The 18,627-nt window shown below is 35.2% G+C and overlaps 1 protein-coding gene and 1 pseudogene across 1 annotated transcript; both read left to right on the top strand.

Moving 5' to 3' along the window:
* Positions 6,976-7,412, top strand: Or4o1-ps1 (olfactory receptor family 4 subfamily O member 1, pseudogene 1; annotated as a pseudogene).
* On the top strand, positions 14,708-15,655 carry Or4a15b (olfactory receptor family 4 subfamily A member 15B). The gene is given in 1 exon segment (NM_001000513.1): positions 14,708-15,655. A coding segment is annotated over 1 exon segment (948 nt).
* Positions 15,656-18,627: the final 2,972 nt, after the last annotated feature.

The raw sequence follows: 18,627 nt of genomic DNA, 5'->3' as shown, positions 1-18,627 counted from the left end.
TCAAATAAAAATTTTTGTATCCCTGTATTTATGACATTAGATCCAATGCAAATCTAAAATTACCATGAAGATGTACATGTTCATAGTTGATGGCATAATAAGGTAAGGGAGTGAATAGCTCATTGATTTGAAAAATTATGGTTTATTCCTCTCCCAACAGTTATTCAATTAATATGAAATGGACTTTTAAAAATTGAAGATCCTTACACTCTTTTCTTACACAAATTATGTCCTGTAAATAGAATTGAAGAACTATGGCCGCTTTTCTTACTGAGACCGAGGATGCCAATTTCACAAGATTTTGTAGTTCTTATTTTATTGACTCTGGATCTTCCAACTCTTGGTTAGAGTCTGTATTGTAGTAAGAAATTAGCCTCATTGTGCTAGAGTATAGGTGGGGAAAATAATTAGGGGTGCTCCTTCCTTTAAATACATTTCAGGAGATGTATCTAATTTTGAGTTCATTCCAAATGTTCTAATAAAGAAATATCTAATGACCTTTCAGTGTCCTCCATTTACAATACTGATAAATTTAAAAGACATTGAATGAATCTAAACATAGAGACTAAAGATTTTCTTTTCTGTCAAAATGGCCCAAGGTGTTCCTATGAACTTTACTGAATCCAAGTTGGAGTTGGTTTAGTTGGTTTTTAGCCTTTATAGTATCAATCACTTGTCATATCTGTGACAGGTCACAGATGCTTCTGACAGACCTCATTATTGCTGGTATGAGACTGGGGAAATGAAAGAATAAGTTCCTTACTAAAGTATGGGATGAGACTTAGGAAGATTTATTTGAATGAAGATATTAATGAATAAGCTTCCACCTATTGGAGGTTGATTATAAATATTTTTGTCTTAAGAATCTATTTTGGATCGTTTTAAATTTTTTATTTAAAAATTTTCCTACAATTTATTCTGGTCATATTTATTTTCTTCCTCCAAATGCTCTCTAAAATCCTGATTTAATGTGCAGTGGTGAGAAAACACATAAATTGTAACTCATATATCTTCTCATATGCCCACACAACATGATGTGTTTCATGATCCTAAGACAGTTGCAAGAATTATCCTTTTTTTTTTAATAAAAGAAGCATTGATTTTTTCCCCCGGTCTTGGAAAGTACCTAGAATTCACAATCATGCACAATGTGGTCATTGCTAGATGTTCTGAATTTGTTTATGTACAATAAAATCTTCTAAGAATAGAGTAAGTAGAAATGTTGTATGAATTCAGAAGCAACAATTATACAGTAGACGGGATTATAGATCCTAAATAGCAAATAGTCTGAATCATTTGAAGTCATCAGCCCAGGTAACAATATCATAAATAACCTTACTTATTTTATGCAGTTTGCTGACTTTGGATTAAATGAAAGATTCATAGATTGACCATCCTCTAGGACACAAATTACTGACCACTTAAGAAGTAGTGAGATGCAATATTGTTCTGTGTTATATTTCAGTAAATATGGCAGTTTTGATGGTATGGAAATTACACTTAAAATTACTCAAATAAACCTATCAGACTAAAGAACTGACTCTATGTCTACTTAAATATCTATAGTAAATTGCTCCTACTAGAAAGCATCTTGGCAACTGGAATCCTTTCCTTGTTTTAATTGCTAACATCTTTATAAATGTCTGAGTTTTATAAATTGAGTCACCGAACAACTGATGGTGTTTATATTTTCTGTTCTTTAGAGTATTACCTAGAATTTAGAGATTGCTATTAATTTTGTGCCTCCACCTAAGATCTTTTGAAGAAAATAAGAGCTGGTGAAGAGAACTCTTTTAGGATCCTTGGATAAAGATGGCAATAATACATGTTTATGATTCCTGTAAGATCTGCAGAGTGGAAGATAAGGATGAGGACATACATCCTGCCGTAATGCGCTCATGGTACTTTTTATATTTCCATGGCAGGTCACTTAAATCAAAGAGAAAAAAACTCAATAACGTGTTTGAAAAAGATTGTCTGGGACATGAACAAAAAGTTACCAAAGAAGAAAAAAATCGTTTAAGAAATATCACCAAAATTGTTCATTGTCCTTAGCAAATACGGAAATGCAAGTCAAACAACCAGAATAGCCCAAAGTCAACAAAAGAACCAACAACAAATGCTAGAAGATGTGTGATAAAAAGAGAACACTTGTTCATTGTCTTTGAAATTACAAACTGGTGAAGCTACTGTTAAAAAAAAGGTGGTGAACTTTTTTTGAATCCTTATTCTCTCCTTAACATTTTTTATTGAACATTTTCTCATGATGTTCAAATTTATTGCCTCTAAACATAATTTTAATGGTTATATATTTTAAAAAGAATATATGAGCAGCACAAATTAGATTAGATGGGTTTAAAACAAAAAGGGAACAAAAAGTTGGGTGGATAATTTAGGAAGGATAAAGGGGGGCGTGTGGTGAATACAGAAAATATTAAGAACTCAAATTTTATTAAAAAACTAAAGTTGAAAAATAAGGTTTTTGAAATGAATCATCTCACTAAATATAATTTTCTTTTTAATGTTTGTATATGTGTATGCAAATCATGATTAAAAAACTAGACAGGACACTAGGAGAAAAATAACTGAAGTAAAATAAGATAAAAAGTACTGATTTTTAGATACTGATTCATTGATTTATTTAGTGAGTTACTTATAGCACCTCCTGTACTGCCTATTTGTCAAGCATGACGCACTACCTGGAAGGGAATGACCTTGAGAAATAGCTGAAAGAGTGGTTATTGCCTTTGACACCATGGCTGCTGCCATACTTCTGTAAAATCTCCCTTGACTGCTGCCCCATCTTGTAGTGTCAGAGTATAAAATAAGAATGCAAACTCAACCCTCAACCTGAGACACATCAGGAATTAGCCTAACTTTGGTCTGCCAATGAAATCTCCTTACCTTTGCTCTCAATGGTGCCAGAGTGCTTATTCCAGAGAGATCCCTGAAACAAAACAAGAGGTATTGATGAAAGAGAGAGTGAAAGGTGAAAAGGATCAAGGGAGAAAAAAAGGAAAGAAGAAGGAAGGGAGAAAGACCTACAGAAATTGCATGTGAAGAATGTTGTAATGAAAAATAATTATCTATAAGCTATACATAATAAGCTAATAAAGGTAAGGCATAGTAGTTAGAGCTGAGTACAGTACAGTTTGCAGTCAATTAGTTCCATAATGTACAAAACAGTAAATTAGGTTGATAAATTTCAAATATCTGAATGAGTTATAGAAAAAGACTGTACAATTGACTATAGTAAATGACAAAGATTCTGCCATTGAGCACAGTGAAGAGGCAGCATCCATCCAATTGAAAATTTCCTTTGACATCAGGAAATTCATAGGTAAAAGGACTGAAGTAGAAAATATCATCCTGGGTGAGGTAACCCAATCACAGAAAAACGTACATGGTGTATACTCACTGGTAAGTGGATATTAGCCCAAAAGCTTGAATTACCTAAGATACAATCCACAGACCACATCATGAAGCTCAAGAAGAAGGATGTCCAAAGAATGGATATTTCACTCCTTCTTAAAAGGGGGAACAAGAATATTCATAGGAAGGAATATGGAGGCAAAGTTTGGAGCAGAGACTGAAGGAACTGCCATTCAGAGCCTGCCCCACATATATATGCTAGATAAGATTGAAGAAGTTAAGAAAGTGCATGTTGACAGGAGTGGGATATAGATGTCTCCTGAGAGACACAGTCAGAGCATGTCAAAAACAGATGCGAATGCTAGCAGCAAACCATTAAACTGAGAATAGGATCCTCGTTGGAGGAATTAGAGAAAGGATTGAAAGAGCTGAAGGGACTTATAAGCCAATAAGTACAACAATACCAACGAACCAGAGCTCTTAAGGACTAAACAACTACCCAAAGGCTATACATGGACTGACCCATGGCTCTAGCTGCAGATGTAGCAGAGCATGGCCTTGTTGGGCACCAATTGAAGGCGAAGCCCTTGGTCCTGCCAAGGATGGACCTCCCTTTGTAGGGGAATGTGGGGGGGGAGGGTGCGGCAAGGGGGATTAATGGGGAGGGGAACTCCCTTATAGAAGAAGGGGACAGGGATGAGATAGGAGGCTTATGTCCAGGAAACCGGGAAAAGGCATAACATTTGAAATGTAAATAAAAATTTTCCAATATAAAAAAATTCTGGAAAAAAATTTCCTTTGGATAACTAGGATAAAGAGAGGGCCTTGGGAATTTCTCTAATTCTGTTTATTTTAGCCCAATTTCTAAAACCACATGAGAAGCAGATAATAGTAAGAATATCTTGAACATTTTAATATTTATATGCAGGTAAGAAACTGATCATTCTTTGTGTTTAATTCTTAAACCTTCCTACAAATGAAATATTTTATAACCCTCATTCTACACTATCTGTTGAATAATTTATTAAAGTTCATAGAGTTGTTCAATAGAGATTCTCTGTATCATATTCCAAATCAGAATCTGGTGCCTCACATTTCTGAAGCTCCAATAATTCAGGCATCCATGTCTTTTGATGTAAGATATACAAAACAAAAGCAAAGCAAAACAAAACTGCAATAGAATGTAGGAGATATATGATAGAGGAGAACCATGCTCTCTGATTCCTGGTTTTTAGTATTTTTCCATAAAATCCATTCAATTGAGTGTTTTTTGCTTTGAAGAAATTGAAGAATAAAACATTGACTGTTTTTAAAAATGTATATTTAAAGTGAGGTCTGTAATTGTGTTTTCAGCTTCTATTTTTTTCCATTCTTACTACATAGCATAAAAGATTTTATGGAAAAAACTTAGCTTCTATCATAGCAGTTGTTAGTAGTTGTGCATTTCCTTACCTTTTCTACATAAAATTCTCTAAAAATCAATATAATAAATACAAATGTGCTCTGAATTCAGGTTAGACAATGAATCTGAAGGACCCTAGGGGCTTTTGCCAGCCTTACACCCACCCGACTCGGGGCAAGGCTAGGCCAGGTTTCATTCTCCACCTACAATTCTTGGGAGGAACAGGAACATTCTTTCAAAACTGCAAAATGTACTGACTGATAGTCACCTGGCCCTCTGGTCCCAGATAGAGTTCGAATGCTTGTCATAATCTGCCCATGCTTGCTAACCAATAGATTCGAAGGTCAATATGCTTAGCCAATAAGTTTGAACTGTAACCTTGCTGATGTAACCTCTACCCCTAAAAAGTATAAAAACTGCTTGTTATAGCCATTTGGGGTTGCCTTCTAGTTACTTGCCTTGAGGGGCTGATTGAGGGTTGACCCTAACATGCTGGAAAATAAACCTCTTGCATTTGCATGGAACTCTTTTCTTGTTTCTCAGTTGGAGGAGGGGCGTGGGGGCTTCTCCCAGTGGTTCAGACTCATTTTGAGTCTTACAAAACAAAGGGCAGGATTATAACATATGAAAAAACAGACAGCCTAAAGTATGCGAAGCAATTATTCCAGGTAATAGTGTTGGAAATATGTTTGCAATTTTGTTATTCAGGCTAGTATGTTGAGGTTTAATGAAAAATTCATGAAGACTGATCACCTAATGTGTAGTAGGATGAAATTGTATCCAGTGATATGTATAAGGAAGGGTTGTTGTTAAGTTTGGTACTATACAAATTACATTGTGAAGTTATTCCTTCCTATCTATCATCTCCAAAACCTGGTTTTGTTCCGTCTTTTTCTGTATTTGTAGATAATCAACAACAATAGAAAATATATGAGTTTGCTGCAGGAACCATTCCTCCTTATCATTGCTTATTATGTGACAGTTGATAATATATTCAAAATACATAGTTAATTAAATAACTGTGGTACTTTTGATACTGCTTCAAGGATGTTTACATTGGGCTAGGACAAAGAAGTAGGCTTAGGCAAGAATTTGACATTGGGTTAGGACAAGACTTAAGATGAATACACCTGAGGAATGTGCTCTTTGTATCCTGATCATCTTTGTAATGTCCTGAATACAGTAATCCAGAGACCTTTGTTTATGCTTTCTTTGTCCCTTAACTACTTTGTCTATGCCTTGGAACTGACCCTATTCTTTGCATGTACCTAGAATGATAAAAAAGCAGACTGGGAGAAATTAAATGTACATCAGTATTTGCTGACATACTATAATGTCTAATTGTCTTTTCTTTCTTTAATCCTTACTCCTTCACTTGAGATCCTGTTGGCTGATTGAGTGGGCTTTGGTCAAATAATTGACAGTGTTCTGCTATTATCCTCTGTAGTGTCAATTAACATTTAGCGATAAAGCCATAAACCTCGAGGTCTCAAAAGAAGTCATTTGAGAAAACAGATTTGCTATGGGAAGGTCCTTAGGGTCCTTGGACAGAATTTTCAATTGATGCTCATTTAATGTTTCCCGAAGTTTTTTGTATATAGATGATAAAAATGAAGATGTGTTTCATGTCCCAATAAAAGAATGTTTTGTAAGACTGGAGAAGCCCATAACACCTAAGTTCGGGATATCCCACTCACAGAGACACAGAGATGGAGATCCATGCAATAAACAAAAGGTTTATTGATCAAGTGCACTGGGGTCGTTCTGCAGTCGGGGCAGAGGTGACCCTAAAGAACAAAAGCACACACTTTTTATACTTGTTCAGGGTATAGGCTTTAGGTTACAGCATGAGTTGGTTATTTCTCATTGGCAGGACTTATTGCCTTTTGAATTCATTGGTGGCTGCCTATTGTCCTTGGAATTCATTGGAGGCCCTTGGTGGGGAGACACCTTTGTTATGCAGAAGAGGGGGTGGACGGCTCCGCCCTTACTGTGTTTGGGACACTTCTTGGATAAGGTGTTTACTCAGCAAATTCTTGTGAAACTACCTGGCCTCAAGTTTATCAGGAAGTCCCAGTCACCTGATGTTTTCTGAGATAGTTTTGTCAGCTTGATTCCCTCACTACAGAGTTTCTCCTCACAATTTCATAGAGAGCCCTGTTTCTCTGACCTTCCTTCTGAAAAAATAAGCCAAATAGAAAAGTAAATGGAATAAGAAAAAAACAGAATTTGTTTTCTTGGGTAACAATCAGGATTCTGCTGGACAACAAATATTGTCATGCTTTTGTTCATCTATACTGTGACAATAATGGACAGCTTACTTATTCTGGGGGCAATGGTTGCCAGTCCCTCCTTGGGCATTTCATTGTACTTCTTTCTATGTTGTTTATTCCACTGCCTTCTCATCCTAATTAATTTTATAGTTACTATGTGATGAAAAAATTATTTCATTTCCAGTTTGCATGGGGCAGAACCTAATAGCACAATTCTCTGGTGGGGCCGAAGCCTTCCTTTTGATGGTGATTGCCACCTGCAAGCTGCTGCACTATTTGTCATAAATCAGGCTTATATATGCCCATTCGTAGTACAGTCTGAAAGAGGATTTTCATCTTCTCTGGTTTAATTTCTTCTTGTATTTGTCTTTATTTTTTAAAAGGGGAATAACTTCATGCAATATATTTTGATCATGTTTTACCTTCCACCAATTCCTCCCACATCCTCCCCATCTTTCAACTCACACAACCATAATTTTTTTTGAAATAAATAAAAACAAAACAAAAATACCCCATAAAAACATAAAACATATATAAAAATAAATAAGCAAGTGACCAATGAGACCACCCCCAGCCCCCACCCCCCCAAAAAAAAGCAGGAAGAGATAAAAGTCTACAAGAATAAGTCTGAGTTCCTTTTGTGTTGGCCAACTACTCCTAGGCATAGTATACATGGTGAGACTCCTTTGGCAGTGGGTAAAGACTGCAGATAGTTTCTTAGTTAGAGTATTTGTCTTTCTCAGTGTTGGGACCCCATCTAGATTGATTTTGGGTAGGTCTTATTTCTGTGGCACAGTTTCTGTGAACTTATATGTATATTAATCCTGCTGCCTGAAAGTCACTATTCTCTTGAAATCATCAAACTTCTGGGTTTTTTTACATTCTTTTGCATCATTTTCTGCATTGATTTCTCAGTTCATACAGGAGGCATTTGATGAAGATATCTCATTTAGGACTAAAATCTTCAAAGTTTCACTGTCTGCCTATTTTCCAGTTATAGATCTCTGTATTAGTTCCCATATACTATAAGAAGAGGTGACAATGATTCAGCAAGACATTGATCTATTAGTGATCTATTAGACTATCATTAGGAGTCATTTTATTAACATATTCCATTGGTAGAATAATTGGTATTAGGCTTTCCCCTAACTCTATGAACTATCTAGTCTTAGATTCTTGGGCACTTTAGTACGGGTTGTGTGGCATAGAATGGGTCCTGAATTCCATCTGAATGTAGTAGTTATTTCTATAACATTTGTGCCACTACTGTACCAATATATGTACCAGTTGATGGCTGTAGGATTTGTAGATACAGATATTGATGATAACCTCAAGTAGTTTGTAGAGTGTCTCCAGCATCATGAATGCTAGTCAGTATGGATAAAAGGTCTAATTAGATACTAGCTTTCTTCTCCATGTAAATGACATATAAGTGCTGACTTCAGCAGTAGGGTCTAACCATCGGGTTGTGGAAGGAAGCCAATAGCATTAACGACCTATGATGTTTGAGGGTTTCAATGGGGACCCTTACAAAAATAGTAACCTATTACACTGAAAGCTTTACTTGGCAGCATAAATTATTTGTTCATAACCTTCCTTCCAGTGGGCACAACCATTTCATATATGATGTGTCCTCTTTACTCTAGTTTGTGCCACGTACTTTATTGGTATTACTTGATATTGCTAGTAGTAAAGCAGTCTGCATTGTGACAGCATTGCAAAAACTACTAATTGTGCTGATACTTCTGAATAATTTATTCCATTAATATTAGAATAAAACCAAGAGGAATGTATATTTTCTAGAAATGGAGGGTGATGGTGGTAGTAAGCCACCGCCTGCCTGGCATGGCTGTTGTCTGAGGGGTTCTACCAGCAACTGAGTGAGACAAATACAGATACTTTCAGCCAACCATTAGATTGAGGTCAGGGACCAATAGGGAAGAGTTAGAGGAAGGACTGATGTAGGTGAAGGGAATTGCAATCCCATAGGAAGAACAACATTGTTAACTAACCTGAATCCCTCAGAAGTCCAAAGACTATGCCACACACCAAGGAGCATACATGGTCTAGTCTGTAGCCCTGGGCACATGTGTAGGAGAGGACTGTCTTGTATGGCCTCAGAGGTAGAAGATGCACTTAAGCCTGTGGAAATTTGATGCCCCAGGGAAGAGGAATGCTGATGGGACTGAGTTGGCATGTGGGGGGAGCACCCTCTCAGATGCAGGGGGAGAGGAAGGACCAGGAAGGGGGTCAGCTTTTGGAATGTAAATAAATAAAATAATTTAATAAAATTGTTACAGTTAATTTTAATAAGAATTCAACTGGAAAAAATACAGGTGAAGTTTTTTCCACAAATCTCTGATTTTAAAATGCTGACATTGTTTTATCATCATGGAAAATTTCCAACTTGGTTTCTATGTTTCACTTAATGATTTGTTTTTCAACATTTGTTCATTATTCATTCATGTTTAGATCATGAATATTGGATGGCAGAAATTATTAGAATTACCAGGATATTGGCCTATGACTTTAAGCACTTGCGAAGCGGAAGCAGGATTATTAGTTTAAGACAGCATTTGGAAAACTCTAAAACTATTATTAGAAAAGCCCACAAAACACTTTAAAGAAAGACACTATGTATGGTGTCCTAAAATGGACTCTATGAGCTCATGACCTAAAATCAAGATGTTTTGCTCTTTCATTTAAGCTTCTTAATAAAATATATTTTAATAATTTTCTTTCTCCTGTTTTCTTGAGATCTTCCTCATCTCACAACCCACTCAACTTTATGTTCTTTCTTTCTCCCATCTTCATCTCATTAAAATGTACCATAGATACAGAAAATGAAAGTCAAAACAAGCAAACCCAAAAGACAAATAGGTTAAATAAACAAAAGACAACAAAAATCTCATAAAAATAGATTTTCTGAAGTATTGAAGTTACCACTACTGTAATTTTAAATCTAGTAGAATTTGTGCAGAAGAGATCAGTACACACGCAGAATCTATTGGAAGGAACACATAGGACGGATCAGTTCTCTGGGGTATTATTCTTTAGAGATTTAATTTAAAGGAAGCACACTGGGGGCAATTTGAAGAGATCAGTAAAATATTTAGTATTTTATTATGGAATTCTTATAAATGTTTTCCTTTACCTCATAAAGGAATTCTCTTGAGGAATTGATGTTACCATTCATTATAAAACAAAGAGTCAATAACATGGTACATATAAACCAGATTAATGCTGTTTTGTGAATGATCAATAATATAAAATAGAGTCTGTATTTTGTGGCTATACTGTACTGTGCACAACTGAAACACATGCTAAGAGGATTATGTGATTGATTTAATAGTAACCATATGTGTAAAATTAAAATAGAGTCTTAGTATATGTTCCCAAAACAGCTTTCAAATTTCATGATTCATCTTATATATCAACTGTTTTGTTTTGTTTTCTGGATTTCAGTTGTGCAAAAATCAGTAGTCTGACCTCTCAATTGCTCTTTGAAGAATGGAGAATGTTTACCATGCTCTGTGTGAGCCAAAGGAGCTGTAACTATGTGACAAAGCAAGTCTATCTTACAGGACTGAATGTTAATTTGTTTGAAGGTATACCTTTACTGATATGATTGTAGTTTTGACATTAAAGTTAAAAAGATATTTCTTTAGGCTTGAAAATGAAACCACAGAAGCCCGAATTGGAATAAATGAACAAAGAAGAAAAAAAAACCCAGGTAACATATCAGAAAAATCTTTCCAGTGGTATTTTTGTTGTTGTTCTTGTTGTGGTTTGTATTTTGTTTTTGTTTTAAAATAAGGTCAAAGAAGCTTAGTTCAATTGTGTCATTCATAAATAGGTTGATGACTTGTTTCATAGTTTTATTCCAGAGATAGTAGGATAGTGCATGCACTTTATTTACTTTATAGAATATTAATAAAATAAGTAAACTAAAATTTTCTAGAAACTTTATATTATTATTTAAATGCATATAACACAAGTGAGAGTCTGTTGCAAAATATGAACAATGTAACATGAACGTGGTTCATCTTCACAATAATGTGTTTATCAGATATTACAATTTACAGAATGCAACTGTTATTACAAATTGTCACCTCCTTGTGGGATTTTACATTTTCTATGTCTCTGCAGATGTTTCACTCTTTTTAAAATTTAATTTAACTGTTATAAAAAATTTTTATCTTTAAAGTTAAAATATAATGACCATGTTCCTCCCACATTCCCTTTCCTTCCTCCAATTCTTTTCATGCACTGTTCTCCTTATTTTCAATCTAATATGTGGCCTCTATTTGTTCAACTGACTGAACAAGTTGTATTTAAGCATATTATCAATCCAGATATAAATGTATATAAAATACCAAATGTATATTTTACAACAACAAAATTAGTAGAGGCCATTTCTTTTTAGTGAGGCAAATGCAAACAATTTATTCAATGTTGTATCCCCACACTCCATCACACCCTTAATCCTTAACCACAGTGAATTATAACTCCACATCCCTTCCTCCTCCCTTCTCCTAGACCACTGTTGTATTAGTTCTATGAGATATTAAAATATATGTACCCTTGTACTGACCCGATGTAATAATTTGATATAATTTATTCATTTCACCTATTAATTACATTTCTTATTGAAATGGAATATATTACTCATCTATTTCCTTACTAGTCCTACTTGGAAATCTACTTTGATACTAAACCTTTGTGAGTGTGTGTGTGTATGTGTCCTATAGTGTATTATTTATTTGTCTGCTGATGGACAAATGAGATGTTACAATTTTTTTGACTTTTGTGAATAATTCTGCCTTCAAAATCAGTTCAAAATTAATTATGGTTCATTTTTTAATTATTTTATGTATTTACATAAATGGAATTTTGTACCAGAAATTGCTAGGTAATTATTAAATATGCAACTCATGCTCAGAAGTTTATTCTTTTTCTTTTCTTATCTCAAGTTTATTTGTAAAAGCAGCATAGGTCATCAGCACATAGTGTGTGGATAGGTGTGTCACAGCAGTCCATCTGTCTTCACACTGGCAGAAGCCTTTTCTATGGGGTTTTCACAGGGGCCTGGACTCATTTGGGAGCCTGAGCTGGAGCTGAAGCCTGGGCCTTAGCTGGAGCTTTGGCCTCTGCCTTGGTTTGAACCTTGGGCTTTGATTGTCAGAGCCTACAACCCTTGATCTGCTTCCTAAGATTGGGGTGAGCAATGAAAGTCAATGGCTGAGTTTGCAGCTGGGGCCTTTTGGCATCTTGGCCTGAGGCTTCACAAGGACCTTGATGGCCTCTGTGCATGCACTCACTGCCTTTGCACTGTTGGCCTGTCTTCTTCAGGCCTTTCCTGTTGTGCTTCTTGTCAAAGCGCATGTTCCTCAGGAACTTGGGGCCCTTAAAAGAATCATATGTTTGTGACCGGGGTTTCTTGATGCCATTTCTGTCCATTTGCGGGACTGGTTGTGTGTGGTGTGGTTCTTGAACTTGGCCATGTCTGCAAGGTAAACTGCAGCTCTTGCAATGCCTGGGACTGGAAGAGTGAGATTTATTTTTTAAGTATTAATTGAAATACTTTTCCGTATTAGAATGGATAAAGTTTTTTTATAATGATTGATATATACAATTTTCATGAATCTTCAAAAAATTTCACCATCTGATTCTGACTGTTCTATAGTTTTCATTTTAATTGTTTTAAAAACTTCTGTGCTCAGTTGATTCCATAGCTTTAAAACATTAAATTAAATTGTAGAAAGTTTCAGTTCCTTTAGTAATTCACAGAAAAAGAAACACAATGAATTTCCTCATAGTAATGTGTGTGGAAAGAAGGTGCAGGTTCATACCTGTGCACAATAAAATATATAATCTTTCCACCTATTCAATGGGAATTCCTGTTTGGGTAACGAGAAGTGAAGGCTCTTGGAGAGATTCATGAAGATATTTTACATTAACCATGACATTTAAAATTATGTACAGAAACTAATAACGATCAAGATTACTTTGAATTTAGTGTTAATGTCCCAGGTAAGTTTCTTTACACTATATTTTCATTTAAGCCTAGGCACTCCTATAGGGCGTGTCCTATATTAGATGTTTTACAGTTATCATAAAATATATTGTATAATTCACTCAAAGTCACACAATTGCTTAAGATAGATTATGGAGATTGAGAACCCGAACCAGAAATTGGATCGGAATATCTCAAGAGTTCCAAGTACTGTTTCCCATGAAGGCAAAGCAAAATTGTCCACCACCATGAATGACACAGGAAACCCACATTCTTTGATCATTGCTTAACTTGATTTTTCACCAAGTTCATACTTGCTTACAGATTTTAGAGATAACATTTTTTCTATTCTTTGAAGAAACTGAGTAAGAAAACACATAATATTTAAAGAAGTCATATTTGGGATGAGAAATCCAATGATCTGATTTAATTTTTAATTGGGGTGCATGTCTTAGATATGTTAGTGCCATAATTATTGTCCAATATTTGAGGAGAAGTATTGTTTTCAAAGGATATAACTCTTATTATAGAATGATTTAAATAGAAATGCACAACCTTTCCTCATATGATTCAAAATGTCAGAATTCAAACTGAGATCTCATCAATTTTACTTGCAGAAAACTGTTGTTTAAACGTGTTTCTAGTATTTTATGCTCTCAAATTCTATGCAGTCTATTTATCTCTTAGGAGCCTGTCTTGTGCAAGTTTCTTTTATTTATTTTATTTGCCATTAATCAGGTTCACATATTTAAAGCCTCTACTAAAAATCATTTGTTAAGTACTTAGGACGTTGGAAGTATTACCAATGTTTATGTTTCTTTGTTTAATAAAGCCTATCATTGATTCAGAAAATGCATAAATGGAGAGAATAAAATAAGTACAGATATATCAACTTGCAGTCTTTGTAAGAGATTGTCTAAAGAAAGTCACTTTGGGGGAAAGAGAAGACCCTTTTGTCCCAAAGTTTGTGAAAATCAGGTGGAGTACAGTGAGAGGAGAATCCATTTTCTGAGGTGTTGTAGGTGTAAGTAGCATGAAAATGCTCAGAAAGTTTCCACAGTCATTCTCAGTTAGCGGTGGGAATTGGTGAACCAAATCCATATCCATTTTGTGATTTTCCTAGTTTATATATGGTTCTCGTTTATGTAAGTGATACTGACTGTGAGTTCATGTGTGTAGCATCCCTGTCATGTCTGGCTAATACTACTTTACTTCAAAGTTGCACTAATTCTGACCTATATGCATTCCTGACCCCTTTCTGCAACAAAATCTTTGCCTTATGAAGAGATGGATATAAATAATAATAATAATAATAATAATAATAATAATAATAATATATTACATATGGTGATCCAATTAGAGCTAAGACTCTACAATCTCCAATTTTCTGAATGCCCACCAGTTGTGTGTTTTTGTGTGAAATTCTGTCTCCTATAGAAAGAAGATTCTCTACTGAGGTTCGAGATAGGTACAAGTGTATGGATATAAAGATAAAAATCTATGAAATACTTTGATACTATATCATGTTAGCAGTTAGCCAATAATGGAATTTTGGTCATGAAACTTAAGATCACTTCAAATTCAGCATCCACTCTGTCTGCAGGCTCTGGCATCTTTATGAGTTCAACACTCTCAGAAGAGCATATGGAAAAGAATAATGTGACTGAATTTATCCTCCTGGGCCTAACCCAGAACCCAGAGGGCCAAAAGATTCTGTTTGTCACATTCTTGCTCATCTACATTGTGACAGTAATGGGCAATCTGCTCATCATGGTGACCATCATAGCTAGCCAGTCCCTTGGTTCCCCTATGTACTTTTTCCTGGCTTATTTGTCATTTATAGATACTGTCTATTCTACTGCCATTGCTCCCAAAATGATTATTGACTTGCTCTATGAAACAAAGACCATCTCCTTTCGGGCTTGTATGACTCAAGTTTTTATAGATCATTTATTTGCTGGAGCTGAGGTCATTCTTCTGGTGGTGATGGCCTATGACCGCTATGTGGCCATCTGTAAGCCTCTTCATTATTTGACCGTCATGAATCGGCGGGTATGTGTTCTCATGCTGTTGGGAGCCTGGATTGGTGGCCTTCTTCACTCACTAATTCAATTTATTTTCATTTATCAGCTCCCTTTTTGTGGTCCAAACATAATTGACAACTTTCTGTGTGACATTTATCCTTTGCTAAAACTAGCTTGCACCAATACTTACCTCATTGGGCTTTGTATGATCGCTAATGGAGGGGCAATTTGCACTGTCACATTCTTAATACTTTTAGTTTCTTATGGGGTCATTTTACACTCTCTAAAGGCACATAGTCTGGAAGGGAAACGCAAAGCTTTGTACACATGTGCTTCCCACATTGCTGTGGTCATTTTATTCTTCGTTCCCTGTATCTTCTTGTTTGCCAGGCCTACATCCACATTTCCCATTGATAAGTGTGTGACTGTAGTTTTAACTTTAATTACTCCAATGTTGAACCCCTTAATCTACACCCTGAGGAATGCAGAAATGAAAAATGCCATGAGGAGACTTTGGACCACTAAAATTACTTTAGTAGGAGAAATGTATTCTTCCTGCAGAACATGACAATCATTCTTTCATGAAAAGAAGGAATAAATGCCTTGAAGCAATCCATTTTCATTGTTATTCTCTTTTTTATTTATATTGTTTGTTTTTAAACAATGATCTTGATCAATGTATAAATTAATTATAATTTAAAGAACAAGGTCATTGTATAGAGTTAATGCCAACTAATAGAAGTTCTTTTGATGGACTATAATTTTGCCTTTCCATATAATTTCAATTTCTAAATTTATTCTATGAACTTTGAATTTTGTTTTCTTGACAAGTTATAAAGTAATATATGATGTTTTGTTTTTAACATGTATTATAAAATGTTTTAATAAAACTAGTTGACATTGTTACCTCATCTTTTTGTGTGTTTCGTATTTCTAAAAGAGAAAAACATATTTATGTTTATATGCTATGATAAAGTTCAAAACAAAATATGTTTTTGGAGAAATAGTTCTCTTTAGTTCAATGATCAAGTACAATCAGTTTCTAATTTGAGATTCAAAAATATTGTTTATAGTACCTAAAGAAATTATTTGATGCACATATGATTGAGTAATTAGAATTTTTGTCCTATGAGTTTGACCTTTCATTTAATATCATAATCTCAAGCTGGGACAGTTTTCCTTCAAAGTACATAATTTAGTTATTTTTGCTGCTGAATAAAATTTGCTATATATCTGTATAACAGGTTTTCTTTATTTATTTCTCTGTTGCTAGACATCTGAGCCAATTACATCTCTTAGATGATGATTGTGTTATTTAACCACTATGAACTATGCTGTGATAAATACTGATGTGCAAAGATGTCTGGCATATTTGCTTTGGGTAAACACACAGGAGTTATATATGTTAGTTCTAGTTATAGATTTTTGAGCAACTTCCAAGTACTGAATTCAATCATGGCTGTGTTAATCTTCGTAACTCTCAGTAGCGTAGAAGGGTTCTCATTTGACAGCATCTGTCTCAGCATTCGTTAGTTTTATTTTTTTATTTTTTATTACTTTTATTTTTCCATTCCAGTCATTACCACCCTCCTGGTCCACACTCCCATAGTTCTTTATCCCATACCTCCTCCCCATGTCTCCAAAAGGGTATGCCTCCTTTTCTGAAGAGGCCTCTCCCATTCCCAGGGGCCTCAAGTCTCTCCAGGGTTAGGCTCATCTTCTCCCACTGAGGGCAGAGCAGGCAGTCCTCTGCTGTATATGCGTCTCTCCCATTCTAGTCCCTTCCCCCCTCTGCCTCCAGTGATTGCTTTCTTCTCCCTCCCAAGTGGGATTGAAGCATTCTCATTTGGGCCCTTCTGCTTGTTAACCTAGAGTTCTGTGGATTGTTTCCTGATATTTTGTACTTATTTGGCTAATATTCACTTATTAGTGAGTATGTAGCCTTCATATCCTTTTGGGTCTGAGTTAACTCACTCAGGTTTGTAATTTCTAGTTCCATCGATTTGCCTACAAAACTTAGGACGTCCTCATTCTTAATAGCTAAATAGTATTCTATCTTGTAAATGAACCACACTTTATGTATCCATTCTTCTATTGTTTCCAGCTTCTGGCTATCACACATAAGGCCACTGTGAACATAGTGGAGCATACTTGTGGTATAGTAGGGCATCTTTTGCGTCTATGGCTAATGGTGGTATAGCTTGGTCTTCAGGTAGACCTATTTCTAATTTTCTGAGGAACTTCCAGATCGAATTCCAGGTTGATTGTATCAGTTTTCACTCCCACCAGCAATGGAGGAGTGTACCACTTTCTACACATCCTAGCTAACATGTGCTGTCACCTGCAGTTTTGATTTTAACCATTCTAATTGGTGTAAGGTCGAATCTCAGGGTCGCTTTTATTTGCAGTGCCCTGATGATTAAGGACTTTGAACATTTCTTTAAATAATGCTTCTTGGCCATTTGATATTCCAATATTATGAATTCTCTGTTTAGCTCTATACCCCATTTTTTGACCAGGCTGTTTGTTTTTTGTTTTTTGTTTTTTGTTTTTTTTTATTGAGTTCTTTATATATTTTGGGTATTAGCCCTCTGTCAGATGTGGGTTAGTGAAGTTTTTTGTTTTTTTTTTTTTTGTTTTTTTGTTTTTTTGTTTTTTTTTTTGCTAATATGTAGGTGGCCAATTTGTCATATTGGCTATGTCCTTTGCCTTACAGAAAGTTTTCAGTTTCATGAGGTCCCATGTATCAATTGCTGATATTAGAACCTTCACCACTGGAGTTCTGTTCAGGAAATCTGCAATTGCCCCTGACCCCCTGGGCCAATGAGTTCAGGGCTCTTTCCCATTTTCTCTTCTATTAGATTCAGTGTATCTGGTTTTATGTTGAGGTCTTTGATGCAATTGGACTTGGGCTCTGTGCAAGGTGACAAATAAGACAATAGCTTCATTTTTCTACTTACAGACTGCCAATTAGTCCAGCACTATTTATTAAAGATTATTTCATTTGTCCATTGTATATTTTTGGCTTCTTTGTCAAAGATCGAAAGTCAATAAGTATGTGGATTTATTTCATGGTCCTCAACTCCATTCCATTAATCACCCAGTCTGTTTCTGTACCAATACCATTTACTTTTTATCAGTATTGCTCTGTAGTACAGCTTGAGGTCAGGGATGGTGATTACCCCAGAAGTTCTTTTATTTTTAAGAATTACTTTTGCTATACTGGGTTTTATGTTTTTGCATATGGAATTGAGAATTGCACTTTCCATGTCTGTGAAGAATTGTGTTGGAATTTTAATAGGGATTGATTTGAATCTATAGAATGTTTTTAGGAAGATGGCCATATTTATTTTGTGAATCCTACCAATCTATGAATCTCAGAATCTTGAAGTTCCTATAGTAAATATCTTTTACTTGTTTGGTTAGAGTTACCATAAACTATTTTATATCAATTGTCAAGAGTGTTATTTCACTATTTCTTTCTTCACCTATTTATCATTTGTAAAAGAATGATACTGATTGGGTAGAGTTAATTTAATT

This window comes from Rattus norvegicus, chromosome 3 (genome assembly GCF_021556685.1).
Source record: "Rattus norvegicus strain SHRSP/BbbUtx chromosome 3, alternate assembly SHRSP_T2T, whole genome shotgun sequence".
NCBI classification, from domain to species: domain Eukaryota; kingdom Metazoa; phylum Chordata; class Mammalia; order Rodentia; family Muridae; genus Rattus; species Rattus norvegicus.
Note: the sequence above shows the minus strand (reverse complement) of the source record. Positions and strands in the feature narration are given on the sequence as shown.